This window comes from Toxorhynchites rutilus, chromosome 1, assembly GCF_029784135.1.
Source record: "Toxorhynchites rutilus septentrionalis strain SRP chromosome 1, ASM2978413v1, whole genome shotgun sequence".
NCBI lineage: Eukaryota > Metazoa > Arthropoda > Insecta > Diptera > Culicidae > Toxorhynchites > Toxorhynchites rutilus.
The window spans coordinates 181,807,189-181,827,485 of record NC_073744.1 but is presented as its reverse complement, the minus strand read 5'-3'; the positions used below and the strand labels follow the sequence as shown (position 1 = coordinate 181,827,485).

The 20,297-nt window shown below is 41.4% G+C and overlaps 2 protein-coding genes across 7 annotated transcripts in view; both read left to right on the top strand.

Annotated features, from left to right (window-relative positions):
* The window catches only part of LOC129765015 (uncharacterized), a 46,868-nt gene extending 30,883 nt beyond the window's left edge, over positions 1 to 15,985 (top strand). For all 6 annotated transcript variants that reach the window (XM_055764816.1, XM_055764799.1, XM_055764826.1 and 3 more), the window contains one exon: positions 4,279 to 15,985. In XM_055764816.1, the coding sequence (XP_055620791.1) occupies positions 4,279 to 6,752 (2,474 nt within the window). In that variant the 3' untranslated portion in view covers positions 6,753 to 15,985. The remainder of the gene's footprint in view (positions 1 to 4,278) is intronic.
* Positions 15,554 to 16,824, top strand: LOC129761624 (putative lysozyme-like protein). The gene is made up of 3 exons (XM_055759360.1): positions 15,554 to 15,635; positions 16,013 to 16,222; positions 16,301 to 16,824. Exons 1-3 carry the CDS (start codon positions 15,554 to 15,556, stop codon positions 16,822 to 16,824), a joined length of 816 nt encoding a protein of 271 aa, XP_055615335.1.
* Positions 16,825 to 20,297: the final 3,473 nt, after the last annotated feature.

Genomic DNA, 20,297 nt, shown 5'->3' with positions numbered 1-20,297 from the left:
CGTTATGGCATACAAATATTCTATTTAGATTTTTTTTAAAGGAGTAGCTTCTAACTGCTATTGTTTTTTGTACATTAAATAATATACCTTCTGTCATGTTCCTATATGTCGTACTGTTTGTACATAGTTCACAATTTATGTTCTCATTTAAGGACATATTTTGTATTATTTTAAATATTTTCGGTATATCCTGCTTTAGCTGTTATAAACCTACCATCGGCTCTGTTTATGCATGCCTTACAGTTCACACAGTAATAGGGTACATAGGGGCAATATGGTCCCCCTAAGAACGAAACGTCCTAAAACACCTAGAAACGTTTATAAATTATGCTACATGTTAAAACCTCACGATTTGAAACCTTATTGATCGATTTCAATTGTACGAATATACTTTAAAAAAGATTTATTTGGAAAATTTACACTTTTGAAAATGTGTTCCAACGCCGTCGATCGAAGGCACTACGGGCCAAATAGTCCACCATGCGGGGCAATATGACCATGTTAGTTGATCCAAGCTTTTGAGCATGTTTTCGCTAGGAAATAACGTAACAAGTTCATAAAAGGAAAGTTTATTCTATTTTGAAACTATCAAGTATATTTCATTGGGTTTCAATCAGTTAGCATGTACAAAATATAACAATGTGATCAAAGTGATTGGACTGCAATTTTTCGTTACTCAAAGCAGGAACAGAGAATATCTGTGCCGTTATGTACCCAATATTGGCATCGATAGCGTTGGATCAATCCATCGCCGCCCGTAGAGGAACTGAATTGTGTCGACAGTAGCAACATAGGGAGTCCTGTGGCAGATTCTATAATCGTTATTCCGTGTTCAGCACTCATCGCTCAGCTGAAGTTATAGCGCTTTTCTGCCTTTTCCCCGCATTGTTAGAATTTTGGAATTTCTGGTCTGTACCTGTTGAATGAAGATAATAATTTTTAGTTTACTTGCTTCTCCTATTGATAAGAGATAGTTATTGGAATTACTGAATTCTCATCGACGTTGAATTGCCTTAATGGTGGAATGTTGTATTTCTATTGTACGTCCTCTACTAAATCGTAAAATTTCCCGACTGCGATTAAATTCTTGTGCCCTAGCGGCGGAGGTTGCTTCGGATGTCCGAAAAAGGAGTTGTGGTGGTGCTTTCGAAAGCCAGCCAACCAATCTTTTCCGGCTAATTGCTTTTGGCTATTGGAAGGGTGAGGAATATCATTTCTTTCGGCCAAATCATACACCAGCTTCCAGCAATGTAAATAACGTTCAAGTGTTTTCCGCGGGACACAATGCACTAAGAATGCATGTCGCACTGACGTAACACTCTTCACCGCTTCGATTGTCGCGTTCAAGCCGTTCTGTGACCACTTTTTACGATCGGATGTTCCACACCATGATTCCACATCTAGCTATTTCCAACTATGTTTACAAATTCTGACAGCTGTATTTACAGGTTATGTTGAAAAAATACATGGTCATACTGCCCCAAGCAGGTATGGCCATTCCGTCCTGTATATTTACGCTCAACAAAAATGAACTGATCTTTTACATGAAACGGCAAAGCAGTACAATAAATCAGGGGAATTGTTCAGAAATAAGTACGAACAGTACGAACTGACGAACACGTTTGCCGACGAGCTGAGCTGAGTCATAAATTTCAGTATGAAGCGTACAGAGCTTATTTTGTTGACTGCTTTTCATATATGATTTTCGTCATAATCAGTCAGTGTGAGATTCGTTTCAATATCTTTATAAAACAATTGAATTCGAATACGGTTTTCACGGAGATACTTAATAAGAATATTTCTAACACAATTGTTTAAAAATTAGTGCTATTGGTTCAATAACAAGCTCAAATAAAGGGTGGCCCATTTCGCCCCGCCTGGTCATATTGCCCCTATCTACCCTACTTTTGAATCCGGACGCTTTTTTCATTATATTCTTTATCATACCAAAAGCAGAATATTTTTTACATGTTGAATTAATGAGACTGATAGTATCTGCACTGCGTTTCACAACTATAGAACCACTCATTTTTTCAGAGTTTCCAGAGATATATAAGAAGCCGGTTGAATTAAAGTATATAGTGTAGGATATAACAACTATCTTCATTTATAAGACTGGCCATCGGAACTTTATTGTTGTGTTCAGACGCGAATTATTCAAAAAACAAAAATTCCAGTGTATCATAACTATAGAACCAGATGGAAAAACTCTCACTCCTTTACAAAATTAACATCAATTTCACCTGAATTACAATAAGTTTCTAATTCATAGTTCATCTTTAGTTCCCAATCAGTTCAAGTAACCCATTCGGGGTGGGTTGACCAAGCTGCGCGATGTTGTAGTGTGTATCTCGTTCTTCACAGAGGATACTGCTCATTTAAGCTCTTCAAATCACTCATACTGCTTGTAAGCTGCATCTACTATTCGTACGATCTTCTTCCTGAATGGCGTTAACGTTCCCTGTGGAACTATTGCCATCTCAACGTATGCATTAACTAGCGTCATTTATTAATACTTAATTGAGATTTCTTAAGCCAAGTAACACGTCTTGAATGTATTCCGAGGGGCAAGCTCTAGAATGCGCGTGACCATAGTGCAAGTCGAAATTTCTTTGACGGAAAATATTGTGAATAATAACTCTGCTTGAATTCGGCGGTTTGAGTGATTACCTTCAACTCAGTGGATTTTTTGTATACTCTGTTCAAACAATGCTGAAATCGTCAGTTACTACAATTCGTTTTTAATTCATTCAACAAAAGTTGTTTTAATTTTTTAAATTCACTAGAAAGACCTTGTCATCACTACCAGGCGAATGAAAAATGTTTGAATCTCAAGGAGTTCGAAATGTACCTTCGACCCAGTATGCACAGATCTGATTGAACAATTTACTTTCGTCTAGCAGAGATGAACCAACCATAATTAGTGTGTTTCAACCATACTTAGTATTTTCGGTTTTCGGTACCTCTACTTCTTCGAAGTGTGTTTGTGCAACACTTAAACGAAAAAAAAACATGGTTATAATGACATTTCTCTTGGAGGGTTTAGCGAACTAGTTTACAAACTACTCGCGGTTATTTCCGCATTTTGCTGAGTTCTGAGTTCACTTCCCAATCTTCAATTTTCTGACTGTAATCACACGATTAAAAGCATCTAAGAGTCGTCAATCCGACAGAATTTCATAGTAAACAGAGGAGCAAGCATGTCTGATTTCGCTGTTTCTCGGAACTAACGAAGAACGACTATGGACGATCAAATACCCTTTGTTCTATCTTTTTTTCATAGACCATTTAGATAACGCCGCACCACTTATTACGCTACTACTGAGGACCACCGGCTCTCATCGTGATCACATCCCAGAAGCATGTTTGAGAGCCTGCGATCTCTGGAATGCTTCGTTGATTGTTGTAACAACTTCATGTACAGTTTTAGGTTCGAAAAAAAAGACAGTCAACTACACTCCAACCAGTGCTGCAAAACTAATCTCTGTACTCATCTAGCTTTAGTGTGTGGTAATTTACCATACTTTTTATTTTGGTTTGTAGCGCATAAGTACTTGATTTTTGAGCATATATACATCACAGATTGACATACACTCGCTTTAGATGGAAAATGCATTGCCCAAAGAGAGGCAACTAAGAAATACTCGCAAGAGCAAGAAGAAAAAAGGGAGAAAGTGCTAAAAGTTATACCTATAACAAAAGAAAAAGCCAAAGGCAGGTGGTTTATCATTTTTTATCTGGTTTCGTTGCTTTTTTCCAACATTACTTATGTTTAACGCGGCCCAATAATCCAACTGGAATAATCTTTGTATTAGAATGTGTGCGTTTTTTGAATAACTTTTAGTAGTTTTGTTAATATTTTTTTTCTTATCCGGAGCACCGTTTTTTTGTGCAGATTGCCAATTCGTTCGGTTCACATAACCTCATGTTGTTCCAACACCTAGAGAAATTTTCAATTTTACCATGACCTGCCTGTGTCAAAGTATCTCCCCATTTCTTTTTACTCGATCAGTTTCTAACGCGGTCTTCTTGAAAAAAAAACGTTTGAGTTTACATCCCTGGTGTTGGAACAATTTTTTGCATGGTTCGGTCAAAATTTTAGAAAGCAACACCACTTAGAGCAATCTTAGCAATCAGTAGAACAACAAATGAATTCTCGTCTGAACAAAACAAAAAAAAACGAAGAAAAAAAAACAAAAAAAAACCATACACTTGCCAGCGGCTTTCACTGACCACTTTTCTCCCTTTTTTTCTCTCTCTATTTTTCTCCTATTAAAGGCTACGCGAGCGCCACACCCATACCAGCCGGGTTGTCTTCGGTGTCCTCTTGCTCCTCCACCTCAATTTATTCTTCGACGCACTCGTTGAATTCGATTTGCGATCAGAAGCTGCCACCGCCAACGTCGGCCCATTCGTCGCAGCATCCGCACGGCCTTTCGGTTAAGCATCATCATCTGCACCATCAGCTGATCGAGCAGCAGCACCTCGCCCAGCAGCAGCACTCGTCCTCCCTTCCGACGAGCTGCTCGAGGCCGGCTTCGGTAGCGAGTAGCCGAGCGTCGGGTTCGATCACGATCGCAAAGGTCGTCAATCCGCTGGGAACGGTGACCACGGTGTGTCCCGATGAGCTGGAGCTGACGGCAGCCGCACGGGCGGCTCGCGATAGCGACATGTATATGCACGAGAACTGTGACGAAGCACTGTTCCGACCGGTGGTTACCGTTCACGGTACGATCGGTGAAGAGCTCGATCGCCGGGGTTCTTCGCTAGATCGGCTGAGCTCGGCCCCGGCCGTTACCAATTTGATCAACCGTGAGCTTATTGTGCCAGTGATCGAGGAGAAAGATTTGGTGTATTTCAGCAAGACGAAGAGAAAGGAAGAGGAAGATTTGGCCAAGTTCGAGGAGCTTTCGAGCATCAACAAGCTTAGCAAGAAGGAACCGAAAGCCGATAAAGAAGCTCCGCCGGTGGCGGTCGAGCAGAAAATGATGGACGATTTTGTGAACATAGAAGTCACTAAGTCGTCCTCCACAGCGGATAAGGAAAAGGCCAGGAATGAAAGGAAGAAAAAAGCAGACTCGGAGGTTATCGAAGTCATCGAAATAGTCGACTCTGTTGGAGGTGAGGTGACGCTACCACCGGTTGAGAAGACAGCTCGTAGCAAAAAGAAGGAGAATGGAAAGAAGAAAGAGGAACCGAAGCGGCAGCAGCAGCAGCAGCAGCAGCCGCAGCCGCCGCAGCCGCCGCAGAGACACAGCAAATCACCACCGGTGGAGACGAAACCGCTGAGAAATGCAGCTAGCAGCAGCGGTGTCAGCCCGGGCACCAACAACAGGAAAGAACCTAAACAAGACAATCGAAAGCGTAAAGAAAAGCGTCAATCTTCCCCCTCGCCACCTCCACTACCAACAACTCCGCCAATGTCAGAACCGGAGCCGCCGGAGCCCGAATCCTCTGTAGCTCGAACTCTGGCGGAGTTCTGTGGCCAGGCGGAGGATGAAATGCTCAAGTCGATCTGCGACGAGTTTCCACCCTTGGAAGCGTTGAAAATTGATGATTTGGAACTTTTTGGCGAAGCGAATGAACCGGAAAATCTAAAACTGACCCGGACGGAAATAAGTGTTCAGGAATCAATGCTCGCTTCCAGCGGGACCGGAAACGACGGAAAGGTGCTGGTGGCAGGTGGTTCCGAGATAGCGGCGAGAGGTGGCATCGGGGGGAGAGCACAAAGCACCGAAAAAGAATACAAAAGTAAGAAGAGTATTGTAGGTGACGTTTCTAGCAGCGAGGACGACCGGAAATCAACTGCGAGGGAGGATGAGTTTTATGATTTTTCTTCCCGTTATGAAACAGATTTTGCGCGACCGACTTCGCCACTGGAACCGTTTGTTTGCAGGGATTTTAAGAAATTAGGAGTTGATGGTGGTGATATCAGGAAAAATTCGGCGGTATTGAGGCAACCTAGCGAGGAAAAAACATTAATCAATTTCGAGAGTCCACTGCATGAGGAAGTAGGCGGTGAGTTGTCGGCCAGAGGCAAATCAATTCTGTTTGGGAAAGACATCGTGTTCGCTATGTGCACGAGCTTGCGTGAGGTGACCCCATCGGAAATGGGCGAATCCAGTAGCGCTCAGCAGTATTCGGAAGGATGCAAAAGTCTCACATCATCGATGATACAGTCCGAGTCAGCCGCTTTGCGGCAGCAGATCTCCGTCGAGGGACCAGACTCAGACTACAAAAGTCTAGAGCTGGAGGTAGATGACTGTGCCATATTAACCTCTCAGCTGCCCATATCGTCGGCCTCGGATGAAGACACCTCCAACTCGAACAACGAAGAGGAAGAGGTTAAGATTGTTAGAAAGCTTCCGCTGGTCGGCGCCTCCTCCGCCGTCGACGACGAGGATGAAGAGCTGCAGCCACTGATCTCCAGCAGCAAAACATCGTCTTCGTCGCTCTCGACCACGGTCATCAGTACAGTGGCCGGAGTAGCAGGGCCTATGGACAGTCTCAGTAGCTCCATGACCACTTCCGGCATTGTGGCAGCGGTCGGAAGTCCCGCCAAGACACCAACACGTATAATAACAACATCAACAACACTGCCAACAACGGAAGCGAACCAAAGTGAGGACAGCGACAAGCAGAGCGCAACAGCAGCAGACAAACAGACCAACAGCGGCAGCAGCAACAATAACATCGGCGGGAGCAATGGCAACGGCAACGGCAAGAAGAAATCGAAGAAGAAGCGCAAATAATTAGCGGCGCGACAAATGATGCTGCTAGCGGAGACCACGGGTTACGCCGTCGCGCTACTCGCCGCATCATTGTTGGTTTTGCTCGTGCTATCTTATCTGCTGCTATTGCAGTTCTGCTATGCGTTACTGTTATATTTATTGTATGTTTACTAGGAACCTTACACACCCTGTTCTCGTCTTAGTTTTTTTTATCTGCTTTCTGCGTTCGATTTTCTCCGCGACAGGGAAATCAGAGGGAGTTTATCGTCTTCTTCCAGTATAGTTCAGTTAGCTATTGTTTTTTAAATAGTTGATCTTACTTTCGGCAGATAGGAGGGTATTATAACCACAACGCAACGGTATTTATCACTTTTTGTAATGCAAGGAGGCCACAGCATGAATGGAGGTTATGTTTTGCAATCGTGTTGAATCGATTTACTTTTATGACGAAGGCACTATCGGAAGTTGTTGATTGTATACAGAAAAGTAACGAGAATCTTACTTTCACTTCATCTATGTGTTTCTTTCACGTTCAATGAACAATATAAAGTTTGATTCATATAGAATCCGGAATCAAAAAACCAGTTGTATCTAGGGACTGGTTAAAGGTACAAGAAATCTCTTCATATAAAAATGCAAATAATTTATTGAAAAAAAAAATAAAAAAAATATTCCTTTACAGTCACGATGAACTTCTGTACTTTTCTTTGGATATCCTCCATCAAAGTTTGGACGCTCTGGTGGTCAACTTCAGCGGCCTTTTTATTCTTTGATCTCTTCATGTCTACAGCATCCCGAGTAACTTTGGCATCCTATTTCAATTTCTGCTTGACAGTTGCCCAATATTTTTCGATTGGGCGGAATTGGGGACAACCGGGAGGATTAAGGTCTGTTTCCAATGTAATGGACCCCATTGTCAGGTACCACGGTAGTGGCTGCTTGCCTAATCTGGCCAAAACTTCCCCGGAATTCTATTTTAAATCCTTACCAATATTGGGAAGTTGTCCGGCAATTGCAGGTTGTCATTCTTCAATAAGAGCCTTGCTTGAAGCAGTCGTTCTGCTATTAGTTTTACAGGTTATTCAATATGCGATCCAACCGATGCATATGCATGCAGATGTTTGAGGACGATAAAATGCTTGTTGGGCCGTCTAGGTCAACGACTAATGGTAGATCAGAAGTAAGCTTCAAACGATTCTGTCCTGGCTATTGCAACTTCTGTATCGTCTGGGCGTATTGTAGAAGAAAGTACTCCTTGGAAACAGATCGCAGAAAACCGACACATCGATATACCTCCAATTTTCTTCCCATCGTCTCTTGTCGGTTGTCCATTGACGTTTATGTGTTTCAGATTTGTCTTAACTTCATCTCACGTTTGCATTAAAAAATAACTTTTTTAGGATGGTGATAAAAAAAACTAAGACAGATGATTAAGATAATATTAGCTTACTTGCGAAAAGAAAAAATTCTACGCCCTTGCGAGCGGCCTTCCGGCAGTTAACCGGAACATTCGCCATGGCGGACGAAAACCTGCGTGTAGCCATGTTTTTGAGTTCTTACTTCGTTTTATTTATCAATTCCTTCTCAGTTTTCGCAACAAAATTGTTGGAGTAGATCTGGAGGTTTGCCCAAAAATTCTCGATGGGACGCAGCTGGGGGATGTTGGGCGGGCTCGCCAACTTAGGTAGCACATCGATAATCAGCTGCTCCATCTCCTCTTCGCTTCGCTTCGAGTAGTGGGTAGTATTTGTAGTAAATAAATGAGTATTTTTTCATGCTAAATTTCTACAACGAATACTTTAGATGGTACAGATTTTTGGTACATATTTTTGGATGAAAAAGTGCAGATGAGAAAGATTTTTAACCCCTCTGGTACAGATTAAAGTGTGGCAACACTGGTAGCCACTTTTCCCTCGATAATCCATTTCAGCATCCTTTGGAGCTTCTTGTCGCTCAGGGTCGTCGGCAGTCCGGAACCGGGCTTTCTTTCGATACTCTGATTGTTGCCCAATAGTGCCAAGATGTTGTAGATGCCGGAACGGGCGTATCCGGTGTCCAAAAAGTGCCGCACGATGTCCGTTTTCGACGCGGCGGGGTACCGTTCTTTGAACGCGCACACTTCTGAACGGAGTAGCTTCACTGTTTTCGCCATCACGTTTCGAGTTCGACTGATAGAGCTGGCAATTTTTTTTCTGCTGGCTCATGGGTTACTATGATTGATGCTGTATGGACAGGTTCGTCTGTGTGTGTGAAGGTAAACCTATGAAAAATTGATAATTTTCGTCCATTTTTTTAATGCAAACGTTAATTTGGGACGTTACTTTCGTTAAAAAAAATACGACAAGCCCCCATGTCCAAGAAAATGATAACGTCCATAGTTCGTATCCCCGTTGTGGAGCTTGATTGGGATGCTGTCCGAGTTAGGCATGAAACTAGAAGAGGATGAAGAAGTGGAACATCGCTCCAGGTATTTCATATGCCTTAGCAACATCAAGACGCTGCCTGAAAAATTGGAAGGTTTTTATTCATTAGAGCTCTGTCTCAAGCGGTCGCTAGGCGGAAGATTATTTTTCCAGTAACTGGCTATGCGATTTACATCGAACTCTAGGGGTGTTATAACAGACATACGGAGATCTTCCATACAGAGATATTTTCAAAGAAGGTTCGAAGCAAATTCTGGGCTAATAGTTTACCAAAATCATAATTACCAGCGAAACGTGCTAATGGATTATCGTTATCTTTTGAGAGGTCATTTACATGCAGATGTTTGAATTCGCTTGGTTATAAGTAATTCAAGCTTCTAGCGATTGAGTTCCGGCAATTGCAGCTGCTTTTCCATATGGATTCTGCTTAGAAGGAACTTCTTCCTGGACTATGAGACCAGGAAACCGACATCGACATATCAAGTCGACCGAGAATTCTTGCCATTCACTTCTATTTTGTCAAAATATATTTGTAGAGTTGAATTGGATTGACGTATGAGGCAACTAGTGATCCCCAATAATCGTTCGATTTATCGATTAATCGAATACTTCCTAAAGATATCGATTATTAATCGAACGAATACTGTGCAACCAATAATCGAAGCGAACGAATAATTTACGTCGATTAATCGATCCAATTCAAGAGAAAAAAAAGGTACGGCCGTTGCAGTTTTACCCTGAAATTCAATCATTGTCTTTAATGCTCCGCTAAACTCGTAAACGAAGCTCAATGCGGTCAACAATAACTGAACCTCGTTTATCAGTTTAGGGGAGCGTATAAGATAATAATTAATTTTCAGGCGGAATGAACACTGTTTTGGTCTCAGATGGCTTTCTAGCAAACGAGAAATATTAGTCTAACTAATTATTTTTCTCAGTGTGACGATTAATCGATTAATCGATTATTTGGGGCGATTAATCGTATCGAATAACAAACTGCTGAAAAGTATTCGATTAGCTGTTGAACGATTAATTTCAAAAATCGGGGATCACTAGAGGCAACATAACATAGAAATAACCTTCTGTGGCTCACTGCATTACGAAAACGAAAACGAATCGTGTAGACTTTAAGGGCATTGGAACGGAAACATCACACACACACACACCCATAACAACTTACTAGCGCAATTTAGAATACCCACAATACACGAATAGCCTTCTTTTCCCTAAGGAGAAAACGTCGCGACCTTGGACACACACTAAACAAAAAAAAATGGTTAATTCTGTTTCTGTTTTCAATAAACAAAAAAAAACAAGTTGCAAATAAATGAATTTAGTGCTAATTCTTGTATCTAACATAAGAGAAGAAAAATCATACTGTTACGAGAATTCTTTTTGAACCGTAGTAGAATATAAGAGCTCAAAACGACTGACGACAGCAGAGAAAAATGACCGTGAAACAAAACAAAAATGAAATAGGCAAAACAAGCAAAAAAAAAATCTAGCGTTAAAGATACATAAATATATTTTCGAAAAATGCGCAACCACAAACATACATACATACATACACACATCTAAGAAGATGAATGAAGCTGAGAAGATGTTGTCAGTGATCTTGCTTTTTCTGTTGTCCTATTTTTTTGCTATCTCAGTAGGAGCGCGTCATTAGGTAACGTAATTACTTCGCGATAGTTTTGCTTGCTAGTGACTGGATGTACATGACGAACAAACACATTTTTGGCGGAGGTACATTCAGTCACTGATGCTTGAAGAGCCAGATCGTAGCATAATATGCCAGTATTTAGAGAATGCTTTCATATGGATTATTAGCTGAAATGTATTCACTTTGATTAGAGGTTGACATAGCGATTGTGTTTGGCGGGTTATCTTTCCACGTTCGATGAGTGGTTCGATCCAACCGGTTTTATTTTGATTCCATTTGTCCGGAAACAAGTCCGGAGAATATTTCGTCTACATTTATACGGCACTTTTCACCAAATTTATCAATAGGTCATCAAAGAAGCATTCAATCGGCCTACTTTATGTTTAGATTGTTTCAGAGATGGTAGAAAAACGTGAACTATCAGATTAAAACCACAGATAGATCTATGTTGGCGACCAACAGAACACCCTTACTGCAGAGGACCATTATGTTGGGGAGCCTGGCCGTTAAAATTCTAAATCTCCGATAGCTCCGTTCCAGGCCCCCAACAATCTATTTTTACCCTTCGTCATGTAAACTTTCAACCAAATTGGAATATAAAATAAAGACTGTATTCAAAAAGAATTGGACAATCTTTGGCATCGTTGCTTGATAGGACTTTTGCGTGCTTATTTATAAATTTCTAAAATTACAGATTGTTTGAAGGGGCAACCTCTTTCGATCCAACTTATTGGCCTTGCACCATTCTAAGACGAGCCGAGCATAGCGACATGCTGTCAAATCAGGCCGGAACAGTGGAGCGATTGATTGTCGGGCAAAAAGGGCAGAGTTTGCTTTTGGAAGCACTCATCTTAGTAGATTTGTCCGTTGACAAATCTTGATGCAATGAATTTCGTCATTACTTTCACTTTCCAGACAAGTTGTTTTTACGATTATCGACAGTTTCTACTCCGTACTGTATAGGAAGTGCCTATTCCGGTATTTTTCTGGTGGTGGTCTTGATGTAGGTCTCTTCCCCTATAATGACGCGAGTTTTTTCCCACCGTCTTCTGTGGTGAGGTAATAGCAAATCTGATCTGCTTGAATCTAGGAAACGTAATAGTTTATCACTCTCAGAAACGATCGAGCTCCGGTGACGTCTGTTGGCGTGTTGCAAATTGCTTCAACTTTTGCAGGATCCGGACGCAGATCTCGCTCGCGAGGAGGACCTCGATGAGTGTTGACTGTGAGAAATTCACGGCAACTTTCATACTGTCGATCTTGCAACTCTCCAGCCTAGTGGAGAGCTCTTGCAGTAAAAGATGTGGGTACTGATGCGGCTGCATAGCGCCACTTGCTCTGCGGACAACGACGATTGGAGCTGCCAACTCTGAGAAATCGACCAATTTGATGATATTCGATCCAACTTCGCATCGACGGTATCGGTCGAAACGCTTGGTATTTGCTCTCCTTCAATGTGAACTACACCTTCATCTCCGAGCATAACCCTGGATCGCCGCTGAACATCACGGGAAATATGTTTGAAGAGAGCTGATCGATGTTGAATAGCTGCTGATTTGTTTGCGAAAATGCTCCATAAGCACCGGCCCGATGTTGAGAGTGTCGATTAGATCCAGTCCATACACATTGAGCTGCTCCTTGACCACGAAGAATTGTTCCTCCTTCTTGATCACAAATTTACTCAAATTTCTCAAAGCTATAAGGACTTCCTCCAGAATGCGACAGCTTGAACTGTTGCAGGACTTGTTGTGAGTTATCCGATCTGCCTTCACGTCTGCTCGGAAATGATATCTGTTGCAGTGTCGGGTGGGTAATTACTTCCGCCTTCGCAAATCTGCTTTGTTCCCTTTGTTCTTCAGCTTCACGCTTCTTGTAACCATCGGCCTGGATGACTACCGCATGTCTGGGGTCTTCATTTTTTGGCGCTAATGCAGTGCCCGTCTTCGTGACTCACCTGACCATAATTCTTGAACCGGTTCTTGAGGAAGGAGCAACCCTCGGAATAGTGCTTGGCACCACACAGTTTCAACAAGGCGTTACTGGACCGGCACCTCGGTGGCGTTTGTCTGTAATATACTCCAAGGTAATATAATTCCGCTCCATGATTCTACTCAGGATCCAGATTCAGACTTCCGTATCGATTTTTCCATCTTCTAATTCGACACATAGTTCGTTCACTCGACAAGCACGGAACGTTTTGTAGTCTTCGGTGGCTAGATCCATGATTTGCAAGCACCGGTATTGTTTGCTGAACACAGACTCTACGATGCCAAATTAACTCTTCAGTTTACTCACCATGTTGTTGAACTTCGTAGGATTAGGCAATCTTTAGAAAAAGGTGGGATCGATTTTCTAAATGGCGTAGGGATCAATTCACTGATAAAATCGGTACCAAGAATCAATCTTTGAAAAATCGAATTCTTTTTTTCCAATTTATTACTTGTTCTATATAAGTGTTTCGCATTTCTATTCAAACATTGAAGGCATTTCATTTTGATTCTCAGCATGAAGGTCACAACAAAATTTTAAGCCCACAAAAATTGTATTTTTGAGGTCATTAATCTTGTACCATCATGCAATTATTCAATTAAATAAATTCTAATAATAACCTTCTTGGGGAACTTGGTGTGTAAAATAAACTTCACTACGGAGCTCACTTCCTTCGCAGGGAAAGTAAAATACGAAGTCGTTGCTATCCAGGGTAGTATAGGTTTCGTCGTCCATCACCAACGCCACATCGCGATTGGTTGGGAAAATCGACTTGACAATCTTATTCAGCCGCAGCCGTTGAGACTTCCGCTTCCTGACATGTATGTCCATGTTCGCCAGGTACTTTTTCACTGTTTGACCGGTTGCACCGACCTCCCGGCCAAGCGCACGCAGCGATGTAGCCACTTTTCCCTCAATCTTCCTCTTCAGCACCCTTTGGAGCTTCTTTTTTTATTATTAAATCGTTTATTTTTACAGGCTCAGTTACATAAGTTTAAAGGAGCCAAACTCCTGACTGTATTGTTACAAGTATATATTTTGGAGCTTCTTGTCGTTCAGGGTCGTCGGCAAGATGTCCGTTTTCGACGCGGCGGGGCACCGTTCTTTGAATGCGCACACTTCTGAACGGAATAGCTTTACTGTTTTCTTCATCACGGTTAGAGTTCGTCTGATAGAGCTGTAAATATTTTTCTGCTGACTCATGGGTTACTATGATTGATGTTATAATTGACGCGCTCGCAACTCGCAACGCCATGAGTCGAAACATACGGTCCAGTTTTCTGCGATTCCGATGTTCGAAACACAGACCAGGCCGATAGGGTACAGTAGCTAGAAGACGCCTTTTGCTACTGCAGGTCCAGCGTTGTTTGGCATTATCCTCGCTGTCGCCCTGATGGATTTTACTCACTCCATTCTCACAGGTGTAGTCGACGTGGTTGTTTTCCGGCACTGACTGGTGCTGCGTGTTAGACTGTACATTGAACGATGACGAACTCTCACTCTTTCTGATATGATTGATTAATTTTTTCCCATTATACAGACATTAAACATCAGACATGATTCTTGAAAAAAACCAATTAGAAGATCAATTATTGTATGATCCAGGGATTAATTCTACGATCGATCGCTTAAAATTTGAAGATGTAACCATTTTGCTACGGAGATTGACTTTCTCTAGAATTTTTCATGTATTTGTTATGATATTATTTTATTATTATGCACGCATTTTATTATTATGCATGCAGGTGGGGGCTTAGCTGCCATCAATGAGCTCAGCGGTATTAGTATTGGTAGCGATCGATTGATCGCTAGGGATGTCCAACTTTCTCCTTTTTGTTACATTTCCATACATTTCCACATTTCCGCATTGTTTAACGATCTATCGATCGTTTCTATGTCAACGGTTCGCGTTTGGATTTTCATGGTGACTGCAAAACTTTATCACTATTGTTAATTTTTCTCGAATACAGTCTTGATTCGTATAATTTTAAAAAAAATCATGGTTACTCACATGGTCTTCCCGCGTGGATACTGATTCCGAACGACGTCAGGTAACGTCCACTGGTAAATCGTTCAATTCGAGCCATTCACAGCTCTTCCTCTTTTTTTTTTGAGGAATATTGGAATAATATATCTGAAAATAAGAATAGAAAATAAAATTTCCCATGTCGTGCTTATTTATAACATAATTTATTCATTGAGCTTTCATTGCCGGGAATGCTAGGCTTGAGAAAAGTACTTGAATGCTGTAGTCGGTGCTCACATATAGCGTATTTCGTTCGATCGATGAATTGCTATTCTCAACAACAAGAACAAAGACAACTGATAGATAAAAAAAAAGAGTCATATTCAACCATAAAGTCGTCTCACAAACGCTAGCGAAGCAAATGTCATAGAATGAAAAGAAAAATCACTACCACTCGAACCATACCGCCGCTCGAAATCACTCACGCCGGGCGTAAATATGTTAGGATCTCGTTGTTTTTAGCTTTTTCTCTGTAATTCTAATCCAAAAAAAACACATCAAACAATGAGAAACAAAGAAGGAAATTGGCGCGAAACAATTGCAAGCATATAACCAAGCTAACAACAACAACAACCACTACAACTACTACTACTACTACAATTACTACTACCACTACTAACTACTAAACTGACCAGCACCGAATGAGGGCGCTAGATAACTGGTTTGTGGCGTAAGTAAAGAAATACGTTACGTTAGAGAGGGGGTTACTTGTTACAACAAAATGTCAACAACAACAACAGCAACAATCACAAACGTGGAGACAAGGGCAAGAAACGCGAAAATAAAACCGGACATACACAAAAGTACACAAAACTAAAACAGATGCTAAAGTTGATAAAACGACAAAGGAAAAATGAAATAAAAATGTGATTATTTGTATATTTATCGGTTGAATGCAGAGAAGAAAAATTGCTAAAGAAGAAAAAAAACACAGTAAAATAGTGCGGATAAGATTATATTAATTTATATTTAACTTAAGTCAGAAAGAGCGAGGTGATGAAAAAAATGAGAAAACGTGCAAAAAAATATATATATTGAAAAGACAAAAAAACAAAAATAAAAAGTGGAAAATAAGAAAATCCAAATTCAATTAGTCTTTTGTTGTTTTGAAGAATTGTGGATACGCGACGGCAGATTCAAAATCATGCTTATCTGTTTCTTCCTTTTCTCTCTTTCACAGATGGCCCAGGCTGTGGCGGCGGCGTTTCTTTGATTAGCGGTGGTGGTGGTGGCGGAGGAGGCAGTAGTGGCGCTGGTGGTGGAAACGCTATCTCGCTAGCTCACGTTGGCATCCAGTCGCTTGTGCACCACCTCGACCAGGAGGACATGAGCAGCAGTAGCTTCAGCTCGGCCAGTCGGGCCTCACTGGATTTGCAGCAATCCTCGTCCGGTTCGCCGACGGCTTCTTTCAGCGGCGAGAATTTGCTGCACTTTCATGGCGACTCGAGCGGATCGTTATAATATAGAGCCAGCGGCGGGAGTGCCGCCGGTGGTGGTGGGGGTGGTTCTGGAGGCGGGGCCGGATGGCGAATCACAGCCGCCGCATTCCGACCCTGCTCGTCGCCATCGCGGTGCTCATCGTCGTCATCGTCGTCCACGAAGCGACGGACGGGCAGTGGAAAGCGTAGTAGAAAACCAGCGGAAAAAATCGATAGTGGTATTAGCAGAGAGGGGGAGCCAAAAAGTGGGGGAACCGGAGTGGAGCAGCCTGGGAGGCACCGAGAATGTGAAACGATTAGCGAGAAGGAGTCCCTGGTTGGGGCGAAAGATGGCAACGGGAACGATCACGATCTGGTGGCTATTGGGGTTTCTCATGTTGATGATAGTGACGATCATGGTGGTAATGCTGCTGATGATGATGTCAACGCTGCTGGCCATACGGGGCGCCACGGGGGAGATTTGGTGGCCGGGGTAAGCGTGCGGGTGTTCCAGTGGGTTCGGGGAATGAATTTCGGATGTCGCAGGAGGGATGGCATCGTGGAGAAACGATGAATTTCATGGATCGTCTCACAACGAGCGTATATATGTTAATTGGATAGTTGGTTCGGTTCACTAGAAAGTAAGATTATTTGGCAGAACATCACAGCATGGATTCGCGTCATGCCAAATAACCTTAGAGTAATGCGAGGCAAAGGTGCACACCTAACTGTTGTCTTTCAAAAACTTTTGAAAGAAAAGCAAATAAAACTGTAACAATTGATGTTACCTTCAAAACGTAATTCAAAAATACTTCGAGATTTGTTTGTAGTTGGACAAATATCTATCATAATACAAATTGACAAATGCGAGCTTTTGCTCCATAGTTGGGGCAAAAGGTCGCACTCATTGAATTGCTGAAAATTGAAATATTTGTTGACTTCCGAAAAAACATACTCCAGGCACAATATATCTTTGAGGGTGATACGAGATATCGCTCTGTCCAATGGCTGCCTGCAATGGTTGACCAGTTTCTCAGACTTCTCACTCTCAAATACTGGTCCGAACGTCGCAAGGTGTTCGCTGATACATCATTGCAGAAGATAAAATGTTTATAAAAGAAAGATATAAATCATAGAATTACTCACTGATATGAACCTCTTCCTCAGAGTTGCTTCGGAGATAACGTGGTTAGAGTGTCAATGAAGGTATGGGAAAAAAGTTACATACGAATTTTTAAACGCAAAATGTTGAGCTCAATCGGACTTACTAGTATTGTAAAGACGTCAAAGTTTGAAATTTTGGAAACCCGAAAAATCATTTAAGAAGGGAGACGCTTGCAACTTGTTGAATAGGAGAGAAACCATTCGTAATTTCTTGACATAGTATAGCTCTAGCCGGCGAGCAATCAAAATCTTCATTGATGGTAATGTCACAAAGAGCGGTTTGGCTTTTTATGGAGAGCGGCAGGAACGGCATTTCGAAGGGTCTATAGAACGTTTAGAATGAAGGAATGGGGCGATTTTGTTCGCAATTTCCAATCGGAAGTGAAGGCTTAATTTTTTATCTTTCTGTATGATAGTGACTTTTAACACTTTTGACTTTTACTTCCATTTTGGAAGAATGTCAGGAGTGAGATCTCGTGATCTTTAGCGTGAGATGTATGAATGTTTCCACTATGACAGATCGCCTCCAACGAAGGCTCAATGAAATGACACACCGCGTCGGTTCTCAAAGCGTCTGTCGGAGAGCGCTTGTGAATTTGTTGCATCATACGCACACATTATTGTTGTAAAGGCATTGCTAAAGGTAGTTTGAAGCTGGAAAATGTGAAAAAATAATGGTGTCAGAACACATATATAATCACATATGGAGCAATCCCACGCCAAATCAGCCAGCCGTTGACTCTACCTGCTCCGTTTTTTTGAAACTTAATACTTATAATGGAAACTACCCGAAATCATAATTTTCATTATTATACCCTATGATCAGAAAGTATCGGGAATAAGACAAATTAGAGTTAAATTTCGGGCAAGTTTATCTTATCTCCTTCAAAATATGATCCATCTGAAGCAACACGCATGTGCCAACGCTTGACCCAGTCCTCCATGTATCCCTGGTAGGCCGACGAAGGGATGGCCTTCAGCCGGCCTTGTCGCATTCTCTTTGATTTCCTCGATCCACTGAAATCTCTTTCAACGAAGACCATATCAGGTGAATACGGTGCTTTCTCGATGGTATTTACTTGATGTTTGGTCAAATACTTCAGTACAATTCGGGCTCGGTGCGATGACGTTCTATCATTACGCAAAATGCGGAAATTATCCAACGGACTCAAACTACTTGACGATGTCCACTTTCTTCGCAACGGGATGGGGCTCCCAGTACGCACAAACCATGGAGCGCAGTTGCTCTACTATTTTCGTCATAACTTCCGCAAATTTTGTTTGAAAACTCATGGGCCCTATTCCAGAAAACGAGACGAGCAATTCGTCTCGTCTCGTCTCGGCTTCAGTCACTGTCGAGACGAGCAAAATATCCCATTCCAGTACACGAGTTTCATTGAAATGTTTTATTTGGTAGACTGGAGAGACTTCAGTCAGTTTTTCTCGGTATGATCAGTGATGTCAGATGAGAAGACATGTTTTTGTTTTGAGAAAAACAACAGTTTTAAAATTGATCGATACTCCTTTCTCAGTGCCAAAATATTTTAAAAAAATAACAAAAAGGAATAAGTTTCATATATCTTTTGGTTTCATTGATATTTTTCCTTGAGCATTGGTTTCATCACTCAAACGATTTGTTATTATGGATTTATTGGGGGCAATGTTTGTTCACCTAATCAACGATTTATCAAGAAAAGTTTTAAATCTACATATACGTATTTCCAATAAAGTAGTTGTTTTGAATTACTCATTTTCGTTCAATATGTGATGACCCTTTTCGTGCCGTGTTCATATATTCAAAACAGTCATCTAGCATCCCTGGATATGAGTTCAATGTTTACATTTGGTTGTGTTGTTTGGGAGAGATCCATTTAAAAATCTGTAAAATCTTGCAATTACTGAATTGAATTTGATGGTTGCAGTTGAAAACATATATTGCTTATGCAATACTAGTTTAGCCGTGAAACAATTTTTGAAGATAAAGGCGGAGCAGAAGAATTTCGATGCTTTCAATCAACAAGGTGAACAAACACATCAAACAAACTAGACGATTCGACTGATTCATCGACGAGCGCGGCCGAACGATCGTCGAGCCAGACGAGCTACCCGTCTGTTTTTAGGCGAGCCCAGCTTCGGGAATATGAAAATAAACGAGACGAGCGCTCGTCTGCTCGTCTCGTTTTTTGGAATAGGGCCCTATGATTGACGATGGACAAGTGGTCTCATCACAAGGTACAGGTAAACTTCGATATAACGTACATTTCACTTTAAAAATTGTACGTTGTATCGAATTGTACGTTATATCGAAGCATAATAAAGTACTCACAAATGTAGTCTATGATACATTATTGTGTTGCTGTTTTAGTAAAGTTAATGAATAACTTCAATCAGAAGACGAAGCCAGCCTTTCTCATGATGTTTCCCTTCGTACTGTTGATTGAAGCTTGATTCATTTAGAATTCGGAATCACAAAACCAGCTGTGTTTCGGGATTGATTGAAGGTACGAAACTTTTTTTAGCATCACAATACAGATAATTCATTGTTCTGTCAGGAAAAAAAATATTGAATTTTTTTTTCCTTTACACTTTAGAAATGTGTACGTTATATCGAGTGACGTTATATCGAGGGTACGTTATATCGAAGTTTCCCTGTATTGAGGTGAACGCATGAAAAATTGGTAAAATTTGTCCATTTTTTTTATGCAAACGTTAGATTAAAACAACGCAAAACAATTCTTACCATAAAACTTACCGCCACTGTTATGAAATGTATATTGTTTAACATGTGCACTCCGGCGCTGTAATTTATGTTCCTCACTCTCTGGCGGTTGCGCTTAATGATTTTCACTCTATTGGACGGAACCTATTCCAGGTAGTGTTTGC

What these genes read in the sequence shown, in the direction of transcription:
- LOC129761624 (XM_055759360.1), top strand. Translation starts at nt 15,554, where the DNA reads ATGTCAACAACAACAACAGCAACAATCACAAACGTGGAGACAAGGGCA. An exon ending in AAAACCGGACATACACAAAA is followed by an intron (nt 15,636 to 16,012) that starts GTACACAAAACT and finishes TCTCTTTCACAG; the next exon opens with ATGGCCCAGGCTGTGGCGGC. An exon ending in TTTGCAGCAATCCTCGTCCG is followed by an intron (nt 16,223 to 16,300) that starts GTTCGCCGACGG and finishes TATAATATAGAG; the next exon opens with CCAGCGGCGGGAGTGCCGCC.